The 19,469-nt window shown below is 34.1% G+C and overlaps 3 protein-coding genes across 4 annotated transcripts in view; 2 read left to right on the top strand and 1 right to left on the bottom strand.

Moving 5' to 3' along the window:
- The first annotated feature begins 423 nt into the window (after window positions 1-423).
- Window positions 424-2,698, top strand: zfand1 (zinc finger, AN1-type domain 1). Its single transcript, XM_055181725.2, has 8 exons — window positions 424-526; window positions 746-788; window positions 1,019-1,058; window positions 1,344-1,471; window positions 1,668-1,759; window positions 1,892-2,013; window positions 2,099-2,254; window positions 2,369-2,698. The coding sequence occupies exons 1-8, from the start codon at window positions 472-474 to the stop codon at window positions 2,543-2,545; spliced, it is 813 nt and encodes a 270-aa protein (XP_055037700.2). The 5' UTR covers window positions 424-471; the 3' UTR covers window positions 2,546-2,698.
- Window positions 2,699-6,669: 3,971 nt separating this feature from the next.
- Window positions 6,670-9,113, top strand: prlh2 (prolactin releasing hormone 2). Its single transcript, XM_055181728.2, has 3 exons — window positions 6,670-6,825; window positions 7,571-7,757; window positions 8,736-9,113. The coding sequence occupies exons 1-3, from the start codon at window positions 6,760-6,762 to the stop codon at window positions 8,921-8,923; spliced, it is 441 nt and encodes a 146-aa protein (XP_055037703.1). The 5' UTR covers window positions 6,670-6,759; the 3' UTR covers window positions 8,924-9,113.
- A 3,658-nt stretch (window positions 9,114-12,771) lies between these two features.
- Window positions 12,772-19,469, bottom strand: part of myripb (myosin VIIA and Rab interacting protein b) — a 146,199-nt gene continuing 139,501 nt past the window's right edge. For both annotated transcript variants that reach the window (XM_073863748.1, XM_073863749.1), the window contains 5 exons: window positions 18,406-18,588; window positions 18,122-18,283; window positions 17,751-17,846; window positions 16,699-16,771; window positions 12,772-13,155 (listed from right to left, as the gene is read on the bottom strand). In XM_073863748.1, the coding sequence (XP_073719849.1) occupies window positions 13,109-13,155; window positions 16,699-16,771; window positions 17,751-17,846; window positions 18,122-18,283; window positions 18,406-18,588 (561 nt within the window). In that variant the 3' untranslated portion in view covers window positions 12,772-13,108. The remainder of the gene's footprint in view (window positions 13,156-16,698; window positions 16,772-17,750; window positions 17,847-18,121; window positions 18,284-18,405; window positions 18,589-19,469) is intronic.

Genomic DNA, 19,469 nt, shown 5'->3' with positions numbered 1-19,469 from the left:
ATACCAAAGATTTATTTTACATTGTTAAAATTTTAAAATTTTTTGTGAAATGTCCCCTTTAAGAATTTCTTGCTATTTCATATTTAAGCCTGCATGGACTTCATAAAAAAATGTATAACTTGATTATAAAACGCAGATTAAAATTATATTACTTTAGAATTCCTTGAACAAACTGAGGAGATGGTGTGACAAAAACTCTGATCATAAAAAAATTACTTTTTTACCTTCAAATGAGTTTTTGAGTTTTGTGTTTTGATCTTCACTTTAATAAAAATATATATTTAAAAACAACAATGGAAAAATATCCAGTGTTCCAGACGGCCACCTCCTATTTAAGGTACCCAATACATCATAATTTTTTATATATATTACTCTTACTGATTTTTTAAAAATATATATTATTGTGGGTTTAAATGCATATAGTACCCGAAGAGACTTTTATTGTGAAACAACGTTTGACGTCATTTCAACATGGCAGAACTGGAAATTGGAAAACATTGTGATATTGAATCATGCAAACAAAACGGTATTTTTATTGACGTTTGTGGAAAACTAATGGCGCGAAGCGATTATTATAACACTAAATATTATAAGATATTCAACTTTATTGTCTATTTTGCCTTTATGTTGATAACAGTTGCAAATAATGCCTTGAGTCAGCTGCAATCTTCAATATGTTTTCGTTTTAAATGTTATTTATTAAAATCACACAGCAAATTTGTTCATGTTTTCTGTGTCAACGCAGATTTTCTTCCGTTTGTATGTAGCAGCTGTTCTGGAGTATTCTGGTAAGATTTGATGTTTGGTTGGCAGAGTAAAGTTACAGTCAACACAATAAAACATTGTACATGATATATGGGTATTAGCAAAGACAGGAAAAGAATTACAAATAGTTGCTTTAGTTTGTTTATAATTATACAGTACATAAGCACGCTTTATTACATCATGAATTCATTTATTGCAGTCAATAGTATTTCTATTGTTCGTGTAACATTGTTTTCTTTCTCTATGTTCAAAGTTTGGACCACAGAAGCCGAGACTCTCACTCCTGTCCAGAGGTAAAGCTGAAGTCGGATTATTTGTTTGCTATTTTGATTTTATGGTGTCTGTTCAGTTTATGCCTGTTTGTTATTTTTACTAAAGACAACAAAAGCACAATCCATAATTGATGCAGTACAGATACCATAAATACCTTCAAACAGCAACAGCTGTGCCAAATATTTCTTTATAGTGGCTTCAAATCTGTTTTACTTTTATATGTTTATATAGTTTTACTAATTGTTCTGTAAGTTATACCCTTATGACTCTTGTGTTTACCTGTTTGTGTGTTTTTGTGTGTGCAGGTTCCAGTAAAGAGAGAGATCTCTGGGTCTGGAGGAAACACATCACATCCATGTAACTTTGAGGATTGCAAAGCAAGAGAATTACTTCCTGTCATCTGTCCACACTGTGATAAACACTTCTGTCTGGGGTACAAACATCTTAATATCACCTACATCTATACAGTGTTTTATCTTTCATCGTGATCGTTTTATTTTAGTGAATCAAATTCAATGTCTGACAGCATTTGGCCTAAAACAGAATATGCATTATTAAAATAAATAATTTCATTACTAACCTCTGCTTCATTGTCTTATACACACCTGTCTCTCTTCTTCTCTACTTAGGCATCGTCATCAAGATGACCATAAGTGTGAAAAGCTGGAGACACCAAAGCCTCGTATGGCTGCAACACAGGAGCTGGTACAGAAGATAGTGGGTCAGTTAAAGAGCTTTATGTGTCCTTCATTTAGATTGTTTCGGTGTACATGCTCCTCTTTTCCACTAGAGGGCAGTAGATACTCATTTTAGATTAACATCAGTTTTAATAATTTCTACACTACTTACACAGAGTCTAAGAAAAATGCACCTGCAAGTAAAGGCAGAAAAGGAGCGAAAAACGCTGCAACGGCTGCAAAAGTTGCACTGATGAAGCTTAAGATGCATGCTTTAGGAGATAAAGGCCTACCACAGGTATCAGAGTAAATCAGATACATTAAGCACATTTATGGTTAATCTACAAATAGCTATTAACTGACAGATCTGATCTCTTCCACAGACGGAGAGGACGTATTTCCAGGTGTTTCTACCCAAAGAGGCTAAAGACTCGAGCTCGCCCATGTTCTTCTCTTCTAAATGGAGTGCCGGTAAAGTGGTGGATTTCGCTGCATCTCAGGCCGGTCTGAAAAACAACAATAACGTTCTCACTGCTAAGGTCAATTAACACTTTGAAAAAAAGACTATTGTCATTTCTACCCAGAAGATCTTTTTGATACATTAACAGCTATGTTCATCATTGGTCTTTTGTTTCATCTCATTATATGAACAGAAACTTTGTCTATGTCATCCTGAGACGGGCAATGCTTTTAAGATGGACGCAAGCCTTCAATCACTGCTGTCTCATGCTGAATATCCTCTGCACAATGGAGGCAATGTCATTCTGGAGTATCTGGACAATGAGAGCTCTGGACTTGATGATGTCACAGCTTATATTCCTTCTTCATGATTGAAGGTTCTTTAAACATCTAAGTCTGAAAAATGGTGGGTTGTGACAAGATCATTGAATTGTTTACTGAAAAATAATACTTAAAGCTCTCTATATATAAAAATAGTCTGATTTGCACCACATGTTTTAATAAATAATGCTGTAAACTCCTTACTTTAAATTGTAATTTATGAATTTGGTTATTGACCAAGACACACACACACACACACATAATAACCTTGTGAGTATTTAATACATAAATGTAAAGAAGCATTTGCAAAATCATAAAATGAACACAGCAGAAATGGATAGTTCTTAGAAGCACCCTGATACTAAAAGACATGAAATGATTGCACTGAATGGAGGATGTATCCTTCTTTCACCATTGAAAGAGCCATTAACGATGAGTTCACACATTGATGTATGCCCTAATTGCCTGAAAATACCTGAAAAGGGGTGTTAGTTTCTTGCAACAGCTGTACATATTTCTAAGAAACAGACATGCTGAAGAGGTTTGTTTAAGCAAAATCTATTTTTACTGTATGCACACTGACATAAGAAAGCAATGGGTCTCATTCACTAAGCATGCGTACGCACAAATTTGTTCGTAAAATGTGCGTACAGACGTTTTAACTAACAAATCATGGTTCAACATAAACTTTCATACTAAAATTTATTTTAAATGTATGCAGAAGAACAACTTAGACCACACGTACGCAATAATCATGAACAAGGAATAAATATATAAAATATATAACACAGATATATATTATAGGGTTATATTTCCTTGTTCACGCTTGTTCCAGACGTGTGGTCTGAGTTGTTCTTATGTTGCAGACATTTGGAAGAAATTTTGGTGTGGGGGTTTTTGTTGATTCATGATTTGTTGGTTGAAGCGTCTGAACGCATATTTCGAGAACAGATTTGTACGTATGCATGCTTGGTAAATGAGAATTTTTTTTTGAATCACTATTTGTTCAATCATTTTGAACATTTTATGAGAAGAATGTAATTTACACAAGCATTGAATTAAGGGAGAGATAATGCCCTCCTTGCTTTTGTAAAAAAAAAAACAGGTCCTCAGTCACAGATCAATAAATAACATCACAGCCACAGTGGTTTCTATGACCACTGTTTTGAGACCACCGTTGTTGGGTCAAATATAAACCTTTTCGGGGTTAATTTAACCAAACAGCTGGGTTTGTGCCATTTTGACCCAACGCTGGCTTGAAAATAACCCAGCATTTTTAACATGAATGTATTTAACAGTATACTTGTTTCAAGAGGGTTATGCTTTTGTATAATTTAGAAAGTGTAGTTACAAAGGACCTTTTTGGAAATTCCATATAAATTATATCTAAACCAAAAATTACGCTACATCAGCGAAGATTATATGTTAAAATATCTCTAGATAAAAAATGTAAACCATGTGTCGCAGTGCCAGAATAATCGGATGAAATAAGTGATATCTGAAATGGGCACTGCTAATGAGGGATGTTTTGAAAACCCCTGATATAAATGTATAATATCTATATATGGGTGATTCTCACGAAACCATTGAAACACCACGGCACTAATGATTTTAGCTTAAAATGTGTAATATAGTAACATTAAAAAGCATCAGAATTAACACAATACTGTGTTCTACCTTGCACAATGTGTGATTTCAACATTTATAATTGGAAATTTTATCTCATTTTCTGCTGAAATTCTCATTACCGCAATGTGTCCGGCTGGTTTGAACATGCGTTATGTTGTAATTTATAAAAAATAAATGGATGTTTTGCTAGACTACTTTAGATGACAGAAAAAATATTTACTGAATATTCATGTATAATAATAATGAAGAAAAATTAGGAAAATTATGTGTCCATGCCTGATGTTCTCATCCTCCGCAACAATTTTTGAGAACAGTTTAAGCACACATACAGAATTTTAATAAAGTTTGATTTTTCAGTTTCTTCAAGATGGCTACCAGGTAAGATCATTTTTTTACAGTTAATTTGAAATATTGTCTTGTCAGAATGCTTACACGACATTTTGATTATCATTACCGCAACAGATGCTTATTAAATGTTAATTTAATTAATAGAACAATACTTTGATTTTAAATGCATGTGCTGAATCTCCAAATTATGTTCTTTCAGGTTTGTCATGTCATTTTGAAAATATGTCAGTGTTGATGTTTTCTGACTGTTGCGGTAATGAGATTTTTAAGGACTAATTTTTTTTTTTATGTTACAAAAAGTGTTAAATGATAAGTAAAAGTTTTTAAATTAATGTTCCCATTTACTCCAGACTTTGTTTTTCAATGTCTGGTGGGAAAAAAAGTAAATTTAAGCAATTTTTACATTTTCATGCTTGACATATTTAAAACCAAGTTTTCGTGAGAATCACCCATGCATTACATAAAATAACTATAATAATATGATTTTTATCTTAAAGTAAGATGCAAAGAATAAATGAAGGTGCATGCTTAATTTCATTAGGTTTTACACAAATCAGTGAGTCAGTGAAATAATAATAACAGAAGTCACAGACATCTAATATTGACTGCTGGAGATCTGAAGATTCAGGTTCATGGTATCTACATTCTTAATGGAAACTTACACTGTCAGAAGAAAATGGTCACTGGGGTGGTACCCTTTAAAATATATCCTAATATGTACCATTTAGTTACAGATATGTATACATTTGATTCCATTTGATGTAGCCTATACTTTAAAAATGCTGAGTTATTTTCAACGCATCGTTGGGTCAAAAATGGACAAACCCAACCCAATGGGTTGTAATTTAACATATGCTGGGTTGTTTTAACTCACTGTTCTGTAAAATATAAACATTTTCTGGGTTAATTTTGATACAGTGTTTGGCTAAAAATTACCCAGCATTATTTATTAAAGTATAATATGCACTCTTTGGTACCAATCTGGGGTACTAATATGAACTCTAGGTGCAAAGATACTTATTAAAAGAGTACCACCCCAGTGACAGCAACCTGTGTTCCTGGTCTATCCATTATGTGCTTTTGAAATACAATGTTGCATGGTGACGCAGGCCTTTGCAATAATTTTCTTCAAAACGCATGCTTGCTCACACACACAAACACACCCACACTAGTTAGACGCAGATAATGGTTCATTGAACAGTTTGCGAGAATGACTGGTGTCTGGATTTTAGTGCGGAGTAAACTACAGTTGATCAATGCTTGTATCAACCCACTCTCTGTGTAGGCTAAGATTTACACCCCAAACATCCCCAAAACAGAGCAGGGTGAATGATTGAACCTGCTGTCTTTTCAGGTTGAAACCTTTTAATAAATCTGTCGAACATGTGGTTTCAGTGAAACCCGGACAACTCCACAGAATTGGAGGAAATCGGTTCATTTACATTACTTTTAGACGGATTATTTAAACAAGAGGCATGTTAGGTTGCTTTGTTGCAATGTCAAAAAAAAAAATGGTCAAAATATGTGCACCAGCTGTCACCGGGGCATTACCCTTCAAAAAGGTCCTAATATGTACCATACAGAGAAATATACATTAGGGACCAATTTGTACCTTTAAGATACTAATATCTACCTTTGAGGTACAAATATGCACTCTTTGGTATTGAAATGTAATATACAAGATATGAACTGTTTAGGTACAAAGTTGTACTTTTTCGACAAGTTATTTTCGACTCATCGTTGGGTCAAAAATGGACAAACCCAACGTCTATAGTGTGTGCCTTTTTGATACAGTGGTGGGCTGAAAATAACCCAACATTATTGATTAAAGTGTAATATTCACCCTTTGTTACCAATCTGAGGTACTAATATGAACTCTTTATGTGCAAAAGTGTACTTATTAAAAAAAAAATACCAGCTGCACCAGTAAAGTAAAACCTGTTAGTAAAACCTGTTTGACATGACTTTTAATTGCTTGCAGCTGGTTATTACATTTTATGTATTTTTTTTTTGCATGAAAGGTAGGCTGGTGTTTCTTAAAGAAGTTAATGTTGTGTGTGTGTCAGATAGACATTGATGAAGTGAGTCAGAACGTGTTTGATTCACAAATAAACGAGCTCTTCATCACTCGTTCACCTTGATGGGTTCAAGTCAAAGGAGAGTAGAAACTGATGGTTGGGAAAGTAGGAGGAGGGATATATGGGGGGATGTTCTGTGATGTTGACGCGATCTAATCGATTTTGTGACAGACTCTTACGATATATAAGCATGACATCTTCATTTCTAAATGACTGAGACTGAAGAAGGAACTCACAGACACCTGTTACTGAACATCAAGCGTCCAAAGACACATGTAAGTCCATTAACTATTAACAATTTTTAGCAGATTTTTCGTTTATTGCGTTTCTCCGCAGGAATGAATTTATTTAAATATAAATCAAAAGTGTTTTTTTTTTCTTGAAAGTTTAGATATTACTACTGCAAGATATGTATTAAGGGTGCGTTAAACAGCCCGTGTTTTTGTGTTACGTTTGCAGTGCTTTTGTAATGCAAGTTTATGAATTGGCACGCGCATCATAAGCCTCATGAACTTCAATGAAAAAGTTAAAAACACGCGTCTTGAGACCCCTACCTTGCGTCCATTCCACTGCGCTCTTTAAAGCTGATATTTATTAATATTAGCCTATGAAAAATACTGTAGTGTAGCATACTTTAGTAGCCTTTTTAGGATATAGACCTAAACTATGTTATAATTGTATATTTTGGTAATTATACAAAATGTTAATGTACTGTAAATATAAACACTGTATACACTGTAACTTTACGTTAAGTGCCATATGCCAAACTTTAATAGTCTGTTAAAGTAAATGCTAAAGTATAGCCTACTATAATATTTTTAATGTGGGTGTTTTTGAACGCCAATGTGTAACCTATGAATAAACGCCCACTACACATCCTGCCATTAGAAAATATTATTACGTCATTAGGCCTTTCTAAAGTTTTAGTAATGATCTGTTATGGATATTGAATGTTTTTTTTATATATAGTTATTGTGAAGAGTTTATAATTGTGTTTGCCATCTTGCACATCTCCTCTAGTGCCCTGTATCCAGAGCCAGCATGCTGCCTGACGCGTTATCTCAGCCGGTAACAAAGTGCCTGATTCCGTCGCGTTTGGGAAGCGTCGCGTTCCTGGTGCTGCTCATCCTGTCCACGACTGCGTCCTATGCACATGGCACCACAGTAGAGCACGACCTCCACATCGTCCACAACGTCGATAACAGAAGTGAGTTACTTCACAGTTCATTTTAATCACTGCAAAAAATGACTTTCTTACTTAGTATTTTTGTCTTATTTTCAGTAGAAATATCTAAAAATTCTTAAATTAAGATGCTTTTTCTTGATGAGCAAAATGACCTAAGAAAATAATTATACAATAAATAATATACAATTTAAGTGAAATTGTCCTTAAAACAAGCAAAATTATCTGCCAATGGGGTAAGAAAAAAAAATGTGAAATAAGATTTCGTTTTTCTTAATCACTTAATTCACTTAAATTGTATATTTTTTGTCTTAAAACTAGTATTATTTTCTTAGGTCATTTTGCTCATCAAGAAAATACATCTTGATTTAAGAATTTTGGATATTTCTACTGAAAACAAGACAAAAATACTAAAAAAGTCATTTTTTGCAGTGATACACATAATATAACACAGTCATGCACTGAATAAAAGTAAAAATTTGCATCAATAAATACAAAAAATAAAAACAATATATACAATTTAGGTTCATACAGTTATTTTAAATAATATGTAAAAAATATTACAATAAAATAAAAAGTAGATCTTACAAATGCATTATAATAACAGTGGTTACAGATTATGAGAGCACACAACATTTTAAATAATGCATTTTTTAATATTGCATTATACAGACAAGTGTGCTTAAGTGTTACTAAAATGTCTCATAGAATAAACGTTGTTTATTTTACAATGTCTTTGTTACAAATGTTACATCTACTTAATATATTAACAGTTAATTGTGCATAATTACATGCAACTAAGACAGACATCACTCCTACATGTTGCTTATTAATATTAATACTAGTACTTAAAGGGATATAAGTAAAACTCTTTGTTTTTAGCACATGCATGTAAACCTATTGAATTAAATTCAAAACAAGAAAGAAATTCCATGTTGAAAATACTTGTATGCATGTTTTCAAAATACACATTAATTTTAACTTTGGATGTATCCACATCAGGTCCAGAGATTGACCCATTCTGGTATGTTGGGCGTGGTGTGAGACCCATCGGGCGATTTGGGAAGAGGCAGAGTGCAGGCGGTTTACAACCTGTGGTCAAGTCTCTGGAGCTCCTGTTAAACACTCTCAGGAATAAAGAGAGTTTGCGTAGTGTACTGGCACAGGATGATTCAGACTGGTTACCATAACATCCACATGCCTTCATCTGCCCGCTGTCTGTAATTATTGAAGTGTATTAGTGTTCAACTGATCCGTTTTCTCATATTCTTTATGACTTTGTCTCCCACAACATTTATTTCACATAAAATGACTGGCAAACGAATATATCTGTACATATAACAAATGCAATCTATATTAATAAATAAACTGACAAATGTATATGTTTGATTCACTTATGCTACTAGATGAATTATGCAAATTACAGCTCCACAATTGAATTGTTAAAATATATAAAGATGCAAATGGAGTTCTGAATCATGAGTTCATGAGTATTTTATTTGTGTATATAACTCAACACTGTTTCTGTCAGAAGAAATTTGGCACATGAGAATTCATTGGCTTATTCAGAATATTATCTGTATCGCTGTTAACACTTACTGTTAAAATACACAAAGACACTCTTCTGATAAGAGGCAGGCTAATGTCCTTTCATTCTGTTATCATGACAAACCCGAAATACACATATGGAACCCAACATATTGCATGTCTGTCTCTTCTCTTTTTGTAATTTATTCAAATGCAAATGTGCATTGGATTTTTTTAATAGAAAAATACATGACACTGTAGGACACTTAACTTTTTGAATGTGCTTTTCATTGGACGTTTTTACATTAGAAATGTGATACATGCTTTTATACATAAACATTGCCATAGACAACAACAGGGAGCAGGACCCGTTTGAGACACTTAAAACTGTGGTAAAATGGCAAACAAAGGACAGTGAAGAACATGCTAGTTGATTCTCTGTCGGCTTTAAATGAAATTAAACCAAGAAGCTGATGAAAATTCATTACCTTGATATGGACACTTGTCATAAAAACAATTTTCTCCACTGCAAAAAAGTTGGTTCAACTTTAAAAAGCAAGTCAACTGGTTGCCCCAAACTTCTGAATTAATTCAACTTAAAAATAGTAGTTAACTCAAAAACGTAGTGTTAAAATGAGGTGTCAACTAATATTTTTAATTTGAATTATCTCAACATTTTAAGGCAACCAGTTAACTTACTTTTTAAAGTTGAACCAACTTTTTACAGTGTAGAAAAGTGTTTTTATGACACAACACAGTTTTAATTCTTTTTACAGTGCAAGTTAAAAATTGAGGACCAAAAAATATATATAATTAAAATTTTACTAAATATCTTTTACATTTTTTCTTTCTGTTGTCTATTGTTAAAAAATCTGGATTTGGATGTACAACACAGCCTAGATTTTATCGTAGTCACAGAAAAATCACATCATGACATGATGTGTCATATACAGTCACACAATTGTTCATAAAATACTGATGTGGAAATAAGATGTATATATAATATGGTATAATAATACTGTAAAAGAAATGAGTGGGATGCTTTATAAATATATAAGCTTTATTATTATGTTTTTTCTCAGCACCCTGAGACAATATTGGGTGTATTTAATACTGCACTGTAAAAATGATGCCAAATCAATATATATTTTATGTTACTTTAAGTTACGTTGAACAATTTCCACTTATGTCAACTTATCACTAAACCTAAAATATCAAGTTAAATTGACTTGCAAAACCAAGTTGTTTTAACTTAATGCTTTTTGTACAGTGATATATATTTTTGCTAATATTTATAATCACTATTCTATAGACTGTAAATTGCAATGCAATTTGTCTTAGATAATTTTACAGGACGTCCACACTTTGCATTTTAAGTATTTAGCTGAATTTTAATACTAAAGCAATGTTCTTACAATACAACTCCAGGAGATTTCAAATTCATTAAACAATATTAGGAGTCACCACAGTCCACAGCACTTGTGAGCAAATGACTGAAGTGTGGTGTACTGAGATTGAATAGGCAGTGATTTAATATTCCTACTTAAGAGTGGATTGAATATCCTGGGTTAATTTGGACACAAGTGTGAATACACGGGAGGTTTCTGGTTTTGCGCACACACATTCACATGTTTCTGCACACGTACATACACAAACTCATTATATGGCAAGATGGTCAAGAACTTTCCAATAATACTTGACACTGATTCTCAAAAAAATGACATTTTAAATGCAAGTGTAAGAATGATCTCAGTTGATTTAGATGCTGATAACAATTTCATTGACTAAAAAATGATCCAAAAAATGATGATCGGAAAAGAAACCCGAGTTATTTGTGCCAGGACAAAAAACAAAAAATGATTGAGGAAGCTTCGATGGAAATGAATTAAATTCAAAAGGGTCCTGCAGATATCTTGTGTTTACTTTCACATAGACATTTCATACACTTAAAACTTTAACATTGTGCAAAAGTCTTAGGCCACCACCAGGTTTTCTGTTTTACCAATGATATACTTTTATTCTTCACTCTCTTTATAAAGACAGAAACAGAAAATACAGGAAATATGTACAGAAAAGCTATTTTCAAAACAAAATGGCTTTTCAGGTAAAAAGTCATTATTTAGTTTGACCTCTCTTGGCACTAAACTCTTTTAATTCTTTTCCCGCCAGCATTTTTTTTTAGTTGGCTGCCAGCCAGCGCCAGCATTTTTTTCTTCTTTAAACTTTTTTCTTTTTTAAATATATAAACATACAATATATCAAATGAAAGAACAGAACCTCATCCTATCTTAATTTGTTCTCTTTTTATCACCTCTCAAATACACTGTAAAAAGTAAAAAGTTGCATTAACTTAAAAAAATTACTTTAATTGGTAACACCTAAAAAATATATAATTACTAGATTAATAACACATAAAAAGTTATTTAAATTAAAATGTTTTTATTTAAAGTGTTTTTTACTTAAACGTGTAAGTTGAAACAACTTAATTGTTTAGGTGTTGCCAATGTAAGTAATTTTTAAAAAGTTGATCCAACTTTTACTTTGTCTATTTTGTGTGAGTTTCTTCAAAAATACATAATTTTGAACAAAAAGCTGAAATAATTGCATTTTTGTAAATGGCTTTTGTTATAATCAAAACCCAGGGCTGACAAAAAATAATTGCGATTAATCGCATACAAAATTAAAGTTTGTTTTTGCATAATATATAGATGTATGCAACTGTATGCAATTACTTTGTATATATAAATACACACACATGCGTATATGTATTTAAGAAATATTTACATGTATATACATATTTATTTGGATTTTAATATATTTGATATTATATATAAATAAAAAATATATTCATAAACAACATTTTTTCTTAAATACATGTATGTGTGTATTTATATATAGATGATAATTACACAAAATACACACACAAATATATTATGCAAAAATATATTATGCGCAAACAAACATTTATTTTGTATGAGATTAATCGCGATTAATCTTCTGACAGCCCTATTAAAATATACATGGAGTATTTACTGCTTTTGGATCCATAGATGAATTTGTGTTTTATAAGTTGGGTAAGAGTGCCACCTAGTGGATAATAGTGAAAATATGGATTGCCGTAAAAACTCGTCATTGGCAGGGAAGCATTGTTAATGGCGGGGAAAAAGTTAAGAAAACTGAAGTCTTAAATTACACTAAATACGTTACTATATTAAACTTTGTTTTATTATACTTGTCAACACTGTAAAAAGTAAATGTTGGATATACTTAAAGATACTTAAGTAACACTTTTTAAGCTTTACTTAAGTGAGTAAAAATTACCAATTGAAGTAATTTTGACTTTTGATAAGTTGACATAAATAAAAAAATTGTTTCACTTAATTTGTTAACACAAAAATATATGTTAATATGATATCATTTTTTACATCGACACTGTGGTGGCCTAAAACATTTGCACAGTACTGTATGGTTTAGCATTTTCCTCATTTACATTTCCAACATACAGACTCGGAAAACAGTTAGAAAAGGAGAAAGAAGGTCCCAGATTGTTAACATTTACTATTGTCCACCTATATGTCATAATGCTAAAATTACAATTACAACCCTCTGTTGTGGTTCACTGGAGGCCGTGTGGTCTCCTTTAAGGCAGAGAGAAACAGATGTGATGCTCTGGTTACTGGAGCACAGAGGTGTAGAGCTCCAGGGGTTGTCGCATTAATGCTGATTATATTTGAGGACCGACAGTTGGATCAAGGCACTGGTGTGGAACAGCCTGATGGTCCTAGCAGTCAAATAATGAAGCCATATGAAGCCATATTTGACAAATGTGAAGTTCACGCATCGTCTTGTCATGGCCTCATAGACCTCACCTGTGAGTCGGGTTTATACTCCTTTTCTGTGTGAAAGAAATTCAGAAATTATTCTATTATACATATTACAATTGTTTTAACTTAAATATGATCAAATGATAAAGTATATTTTGTGAGATGTTCATATGCTCATCTTATCATATATGACTTATAGTGCACGAGTCATACGTACTGCTTGTACTGAACCTGTTCAGTTCTGCTTTTGCTGAATTCATTTAAGGTAACTAACCAGCTTTCTGATGTAATCATATGGATTTGTGTTGAACAGCACAAAAAGAGTTTCAGGGAAAACATCTATCAAACAATGTTGGCTACATAGAAGAACCACTTCAGGCCTCCTACAAGATGACCATCATCATCTCCAGCTATTAGCAGGTTTACGTGACTAACAAGCTCGTTTTGTCCTTTGAAGATGCAGCTAATGTAAAATAAAGAAATCAATATGAATCATGATCATATCAATGGCCCGGGCTAAAGAGAAACCCATTAATTAACATAAAGACAGAAGCATAAGGACGAAAGCAGTGGAAAAGAAATAATGCTGGCAGTCGGCTTACTGTTTCTTCTCTAATGGATCCTCTGCTCTTTTCTTCTTCTGCATGGTGCATTAAGTCTCACACCTTTTCACGAGTTACCCATTCCACCTTATTTTTCAAATCAGAATGTGTAATGTCACTTGTCGTGAAAACATGTTTTTTCATCAACCTCTCCCTGTGCTCAACGTCAAGAGATGAGAAAGGTGCTCTTTTCACTGAAGCAGACTGAAATGATGCCTCTGGGATGTCAGTAGGTTTATACGTGCGGTCACACATGCACAATGTTCAGCACACGGGCAAAAGATGCATCTCTATGTTATGTGAAGGATAAAATGTAAAGATCCTTAAAAGACAGCGAGGAAAATGATATTGATCTGAACCACGGTTGCTCAGAGAAAAGAGGCAAAGTACTGTAAACACTGTATAAGAAATAACCCAAAAACTGCATATGAAGAACTCTGATGCAAAACTCTTAAAGTGCGTCTGACTTGTTTTCTTGTAATTGAGCAATTTTATCAGACTGTTTTTTCTGAACCGATATTTCCGAATGGCCTTTGGTTGACATAGATGAATGACGGACCTCTCAAAATCTACTAATCAGGCAATCAGAAAATGCCACCACATGACCTAACGGCGGAAACGCACTGCCTTTTTGGCCAAATCTGACAATCGTGCAAATATCAGTACCTCCAGAAAAACACAATTTTATTTAAATTGCATGATTTAACGCATAATCTGCCATATTTATGCGGGGGCTGCATTTTTTCAAATACACCGCACTTTAGCAACGTAAATTGCAGATTTCCGTGCGCAAAATATGCAGCGGGCTTGCATGATTTCATCGTTTTAAAAATTTTTGCAAGTTCCCGCAATTTTTGCAAGTTCCCGCAATTTCATTGCATAAAATTGTATAAATATACCGCATATTCCATTGCATTTTTTAAGAAAATGTGCCACAAGATTAAGGATTATATAGGACTATAATTCAGAAGGACAATAAAAAGAAAAGCCATGGCCACAGACGCAAATGTTTTTATGTACAGTCAGGGGCGATTCTAGGATTTTCCTTTTAGGGGGCTCAGCCCCCAGTAAGGGTATGATTTAAAAAAATATTATTTTACTATTACGGTAGGGTTGTATACTACCAACCTTATTGCAATCCACTATTCCATTGTATTCCCTGTGTTTCATAAATGGGACAAGACATTTTTCAGTTGGGAATGGAGATTTTTTTACAATGACTTCCTGATTCATTATTCACTGTGCAAATACACAACACACGTTTCCAGTACAAACACATCATTTTACTGTTTTTACTGTTTTATTGTAATTTATCTTAAAGGTTAATATTAATTGTTGATATAGACACTGTGTTAATCTGGGAACAAATTTATACAGATCTAAAATATAGAAAAGGGGACTGACCAACAAGTGATCTACCTTAATACTGAGTTGTCAAGATGCAGTATGATGTGGTTTTCAGGACAGGGTTTAGATTAAGCCAGGACTAGGCCTTAGTTATATTATGATGTTTATGTAGTTTTTACAAGCATATCTTACAAAAATATTACAGGTGTGCATCTTGAGACAAAACAATGTGACTGATGTATTTTAAGATATGTTAGTGCAAGCTACTTTTAGTTAAGAACTAAAACTTAAACAGGCATTTTAGTCTTGAACTAGACTTAAGCCCTGTCTGGGAAACAGCCCCTATGTCTAGTAGTTGAACCCTCAAAAACTTACTAGTAATACACAATGTAGTCTACCATACCACAGACAAATACACATGTGGCATACACTTTTTAAAAGGAAGGAGTTCAAATGTTGAAATATTAATATTTTAAATGAAACAAACATATTTAATAACCTATACTTACTTATATTATTAGATTTAAAAAAGTTATTTTAAAGAACTGCAAATATAAGGTGAAATTGCCATAAAAAGCTTGATTTGCACTTTTGATCCAGTTTTTCCACAAAAAAAACAAGTTTTATAAAATGATAAACTTCACAATCACCTGGTGTTTGTTTTGCTGCGTGAAATCATCTGCTTGATGCGTTAAGAGCAACTGTACATAAAGCAATGCATCACGCCAGCACCTGACTTTAAAACATGTAACGTTAATCAGCAATAATAATATATAGATGTGTGCGTTTACTGGTAACTTGACTGACCTGCTCCCTTCTTGGCGAATATTTCTGTGATTTTGCAGCATCTCGCTGCGTCTGTCTCTCTCTCTGCTTCTCCTTTGCGCTGCATATTTGTTAGATAAAGCCAAAAAGGCAGTGGGTTGCCGCCGTTAGTTCATGTGCTGGCATTTTCGCACCGCGATTGCCTGATTCGTAGATTTTAAGAGGTCCGTCATTCATTCATGTCATATTATTTTCACATGTCAACCTGCGCTGACTGCACGGCGGGCCAGAACAGCCGCCAGTCCGCCTTGCACACACCTTGTACTACTGATGTGTTCGCTCTGCTCGGCCCCCCTGCGGATTGAAAAACGCGCTAAATCCATGCTGACTCAGATCAGGGGAGGAGCCGAAACATGACGCAGCAAGCTGCCTTTTCTAAAGAGTTTTTATAGGTGACTGACGCGATCACAAAGTAATGAATCAAATAATTTTTAGGGGGGCTGGGCTGAAATTTAGGGGGGCTGAAGCCCCCCTAAAAAGGGCCTAGTGACGCCCCTGTGTACAGTCATTACCTATACTGTCACTCCGAAACAACTCATTATTAAGATAATAAGGTCACTTGTTGGTCAGTCCCCTTTTTATATTTTAAATCTGTATAAATTTCATCCCTATTGGATGAATACAGAGGCCAAATTTATAATTTGTCAGGTAGTCTACATTATATATCAACTATATAATAATATTAGTGAAGGTGGCCTGGGATGAATTCAAATTTCCAGCCTGAATTATTGTCTCAGTCCGCCATTGTATCTGCTGTTATGTGTTATTAAAACCTTGCCCTACAGTAATGTATATGAGAGCATTATTACTAAATGATCGTATATGTAAGTCTTTTCTAACCTGTAGATAGACTTTTGAAAGGAGGTGCAGGAAGTTTTCTCCTCTGATGCCGAGAAGAATCCAACGTCTGGGCCTAAGACAGGACAAGTGCCATTACTATTTCATAGATAGCATACATCCAGCTTATTAAAAGTACACATTAAAGCAACACTAAAGACTTGCTCTTTGCTCCCCCTACAGGTTAGAAGCGTAATTGTTCATTACCACTGTCGTAAATACTGCAGCATAGCTGCACTGTAAAAAATGTCTGTAGAAATTACAGTATTAATGGGTATTACTGGCAACTAGCTGCCAGTAACTTACTGTAGATTTTACATTTATGTTATTTACTTGCAACATTTTGTTTAAAGTTAAATGAACATGAAACATTTTTTGACTTTATCTTCTACAGTAAGTTACTGGCAACCAGCTGTAAAATTACAGCAATTTTTTTTAGAGTGTAGGTGTGTCGTAAAGCAAGTTTTTGTAGTTTTCACTCAAACTACAGGACCACGACCCGCTGATTGGAAACTTTTTTAGTGCGGTTTTGGCCGATAGAGGGCTGCAAAGCGAATGTGAAAGTGCCGTTCACCCTGTTTTGAGTGAGTGAATGAATGACTGAAACTTTTTTGGAAACGTTATTTTAAGGTAAAAAAAACTCTTTGGTGTTGCTTTAATGTCAACATTCTTTAAAGGGGACATATCATGAAAATCTGACTTTTTTATGTTTAAGTGCTATAATTGGGTCGCCAGTGCTTGGCTCCCCTTGTGATGTCAGAAGGGGATAATACCGCCCCTAATCTGCGCTACCCAACCATGGCACTGCCATATAGGGCACAGCACAGATCAACTCATGTGCATTTAAAAGGACAATCAAAGTGGCAATTTTAACATGCTATAATAAATGATCTATATGGTATTTTCTGGCTAAAACTTTACATTTATACTCTGGGGACACCAAGTTTTATTTGTCATCTTAAAAACTCTTGCAAAATATAAAACCTCACGTCACAAAGCAAACATAAACCAATAAAAAGTTTTCAAAGTTTAAACATCAAGGTGATGAAACCCACCTTAGGTTTAGACTTGTACTTGGAAAATCGTGTGCATGTAGACACATTCAATCCTGCAGATTTGAGGGACGCTATTCTTGCCTCGATATCAGAGATCTACATTAAAAAGATAAACATTTTAAACTAAAATGTTTTATTTAAAGTGTTTTTCACTTAAACATGTAAGTTAAAACAACTACATTTTTTATATGTTACCAATTAAAGTAATTTTTTTGATCCAACTTTTTTCTATTTTGTGTATGAGTAGGTTTCTTCAAAAATACCAAATTTTGAACAAAAAGCTGAAATAATTTTTGTAAAGGACTTTAGTTATAAAGGTACTGTGCTGATATCACATATAACCATCCAACTATATGATCCCCCACACACACCTGAAGCTCAGACTGCTGCACCTGGGCGGCAGCAGTGGCTACCTGATCCTCCAGGTAGGCCAGTTCAGTTTCAGTGGTGGAGCTGCTAATGCTGCGAGCACATTCTTCTAAATCACTTAGCGCCCCCTCTAGACTGTACACTGCACCTGCAGCCAGATACACCTGCACACAAAACAAAAAAAATAAATGGTGAAACTACTGGGGCTCGAAACACACAGACCTTGGACTTTCCTATAAAAGTAAAAGTATAAAAGCTTGTATCATTTTAATTTTGATAATCTTACATTTTCCTCCATCTTAGTGAGGTGCTGGTCCAACTTCTTATTTCCTGGGCGAGATGATAATGGTGTGCCAGCTGGAGAAGGGTCGTGCACTTTGCCTTCTGCCTCTCCAAGCAAATCCTCTGTGGCATTGAGGACCTTCAGGACTTCTGTGGTGATGCTGCACAAGGATGCGGCCGAATACTTCTGCTCCATAATAAACAAGAGAGAGAGAGAGAGAGAGATCAGAGATCCACTGATAAACCAACTCCATTTTGTGAGACAACGTAAGTAAGGTATATAAATCATGTTATAATCCACTATTATTGCTATAATAGGCTTTATGCCCAGCTGCACTACTTCCTGAACTTCAGCTAGCTCCTTGTTTCCTGTCTGCCATTATTGGACAAACTGATTAATCCAGGTGTGCCTGACCTCAGTAGTCAAAAACAAACTGATTAATCCAGATGTGCCTGACCTCAGTAGTCACAACAACAATAATCAGACACACCTGGATTAATCAGTTTGTCCAATAATGGCAGACAGGAAACAAGGAGCTGGCTGAAGTTCAGGAAGTAGTGCTGGGCATAAAGCCTATTGGGTCCACAGTGCTTCTATCAACCTAGAAAATGTGAAAAAGATCAACCCAGTAACTTAGTTTTGGTAAACCATTCTCTGCAAGCATGTGAAAATAGGTCATTGTAATTTGGCTCCCCTTGTGATGTCAGAAGGGGATAATAATCTGCCATATCCAACCACAGCACTGCCATTTAGTGCAGAGATCAACTTATTTGCATTTTAAAGGACACACCCAAAAACTGCACATTTTTGCTCACGGTTATAAAGTGGCAATGTTACCATGCTATAATAAATTATCTATATGATATGTTGAGCTAAAACATCAAATACTCACTCTGGGGACACCAAAGATTTATATAACATCTTAAAAAAGTCTTGTGAAATGTCCCCTTTAAGAGATAAAATTGTGACATGACTAAAAGCGCATTCATAACTTACACTAGAACATCAGTACTCGCGTCATCATAAGACATGAAAGGCTTCTGTTTTTGTCAATACTTTTTACAAAA

Source organism: Misgurnus anguillicaudatus, chromosome 25 (genome assembly GCF_027580225.2).
Source record: "Misgurnus anguillicaudatus chromosome 25, ASM2758022v2, whole genome shotgun sequence".
Lineage (NCBI taxonomy): Eukaryota > Metazoa > Chordata > Actinopteri > Cypriniformes > Cobitidae > Misgurnus > Misgurnus anguillicaudatus.
This window is presented reverse-complemented; position numbering and strand designations above follow the sequence as displayed.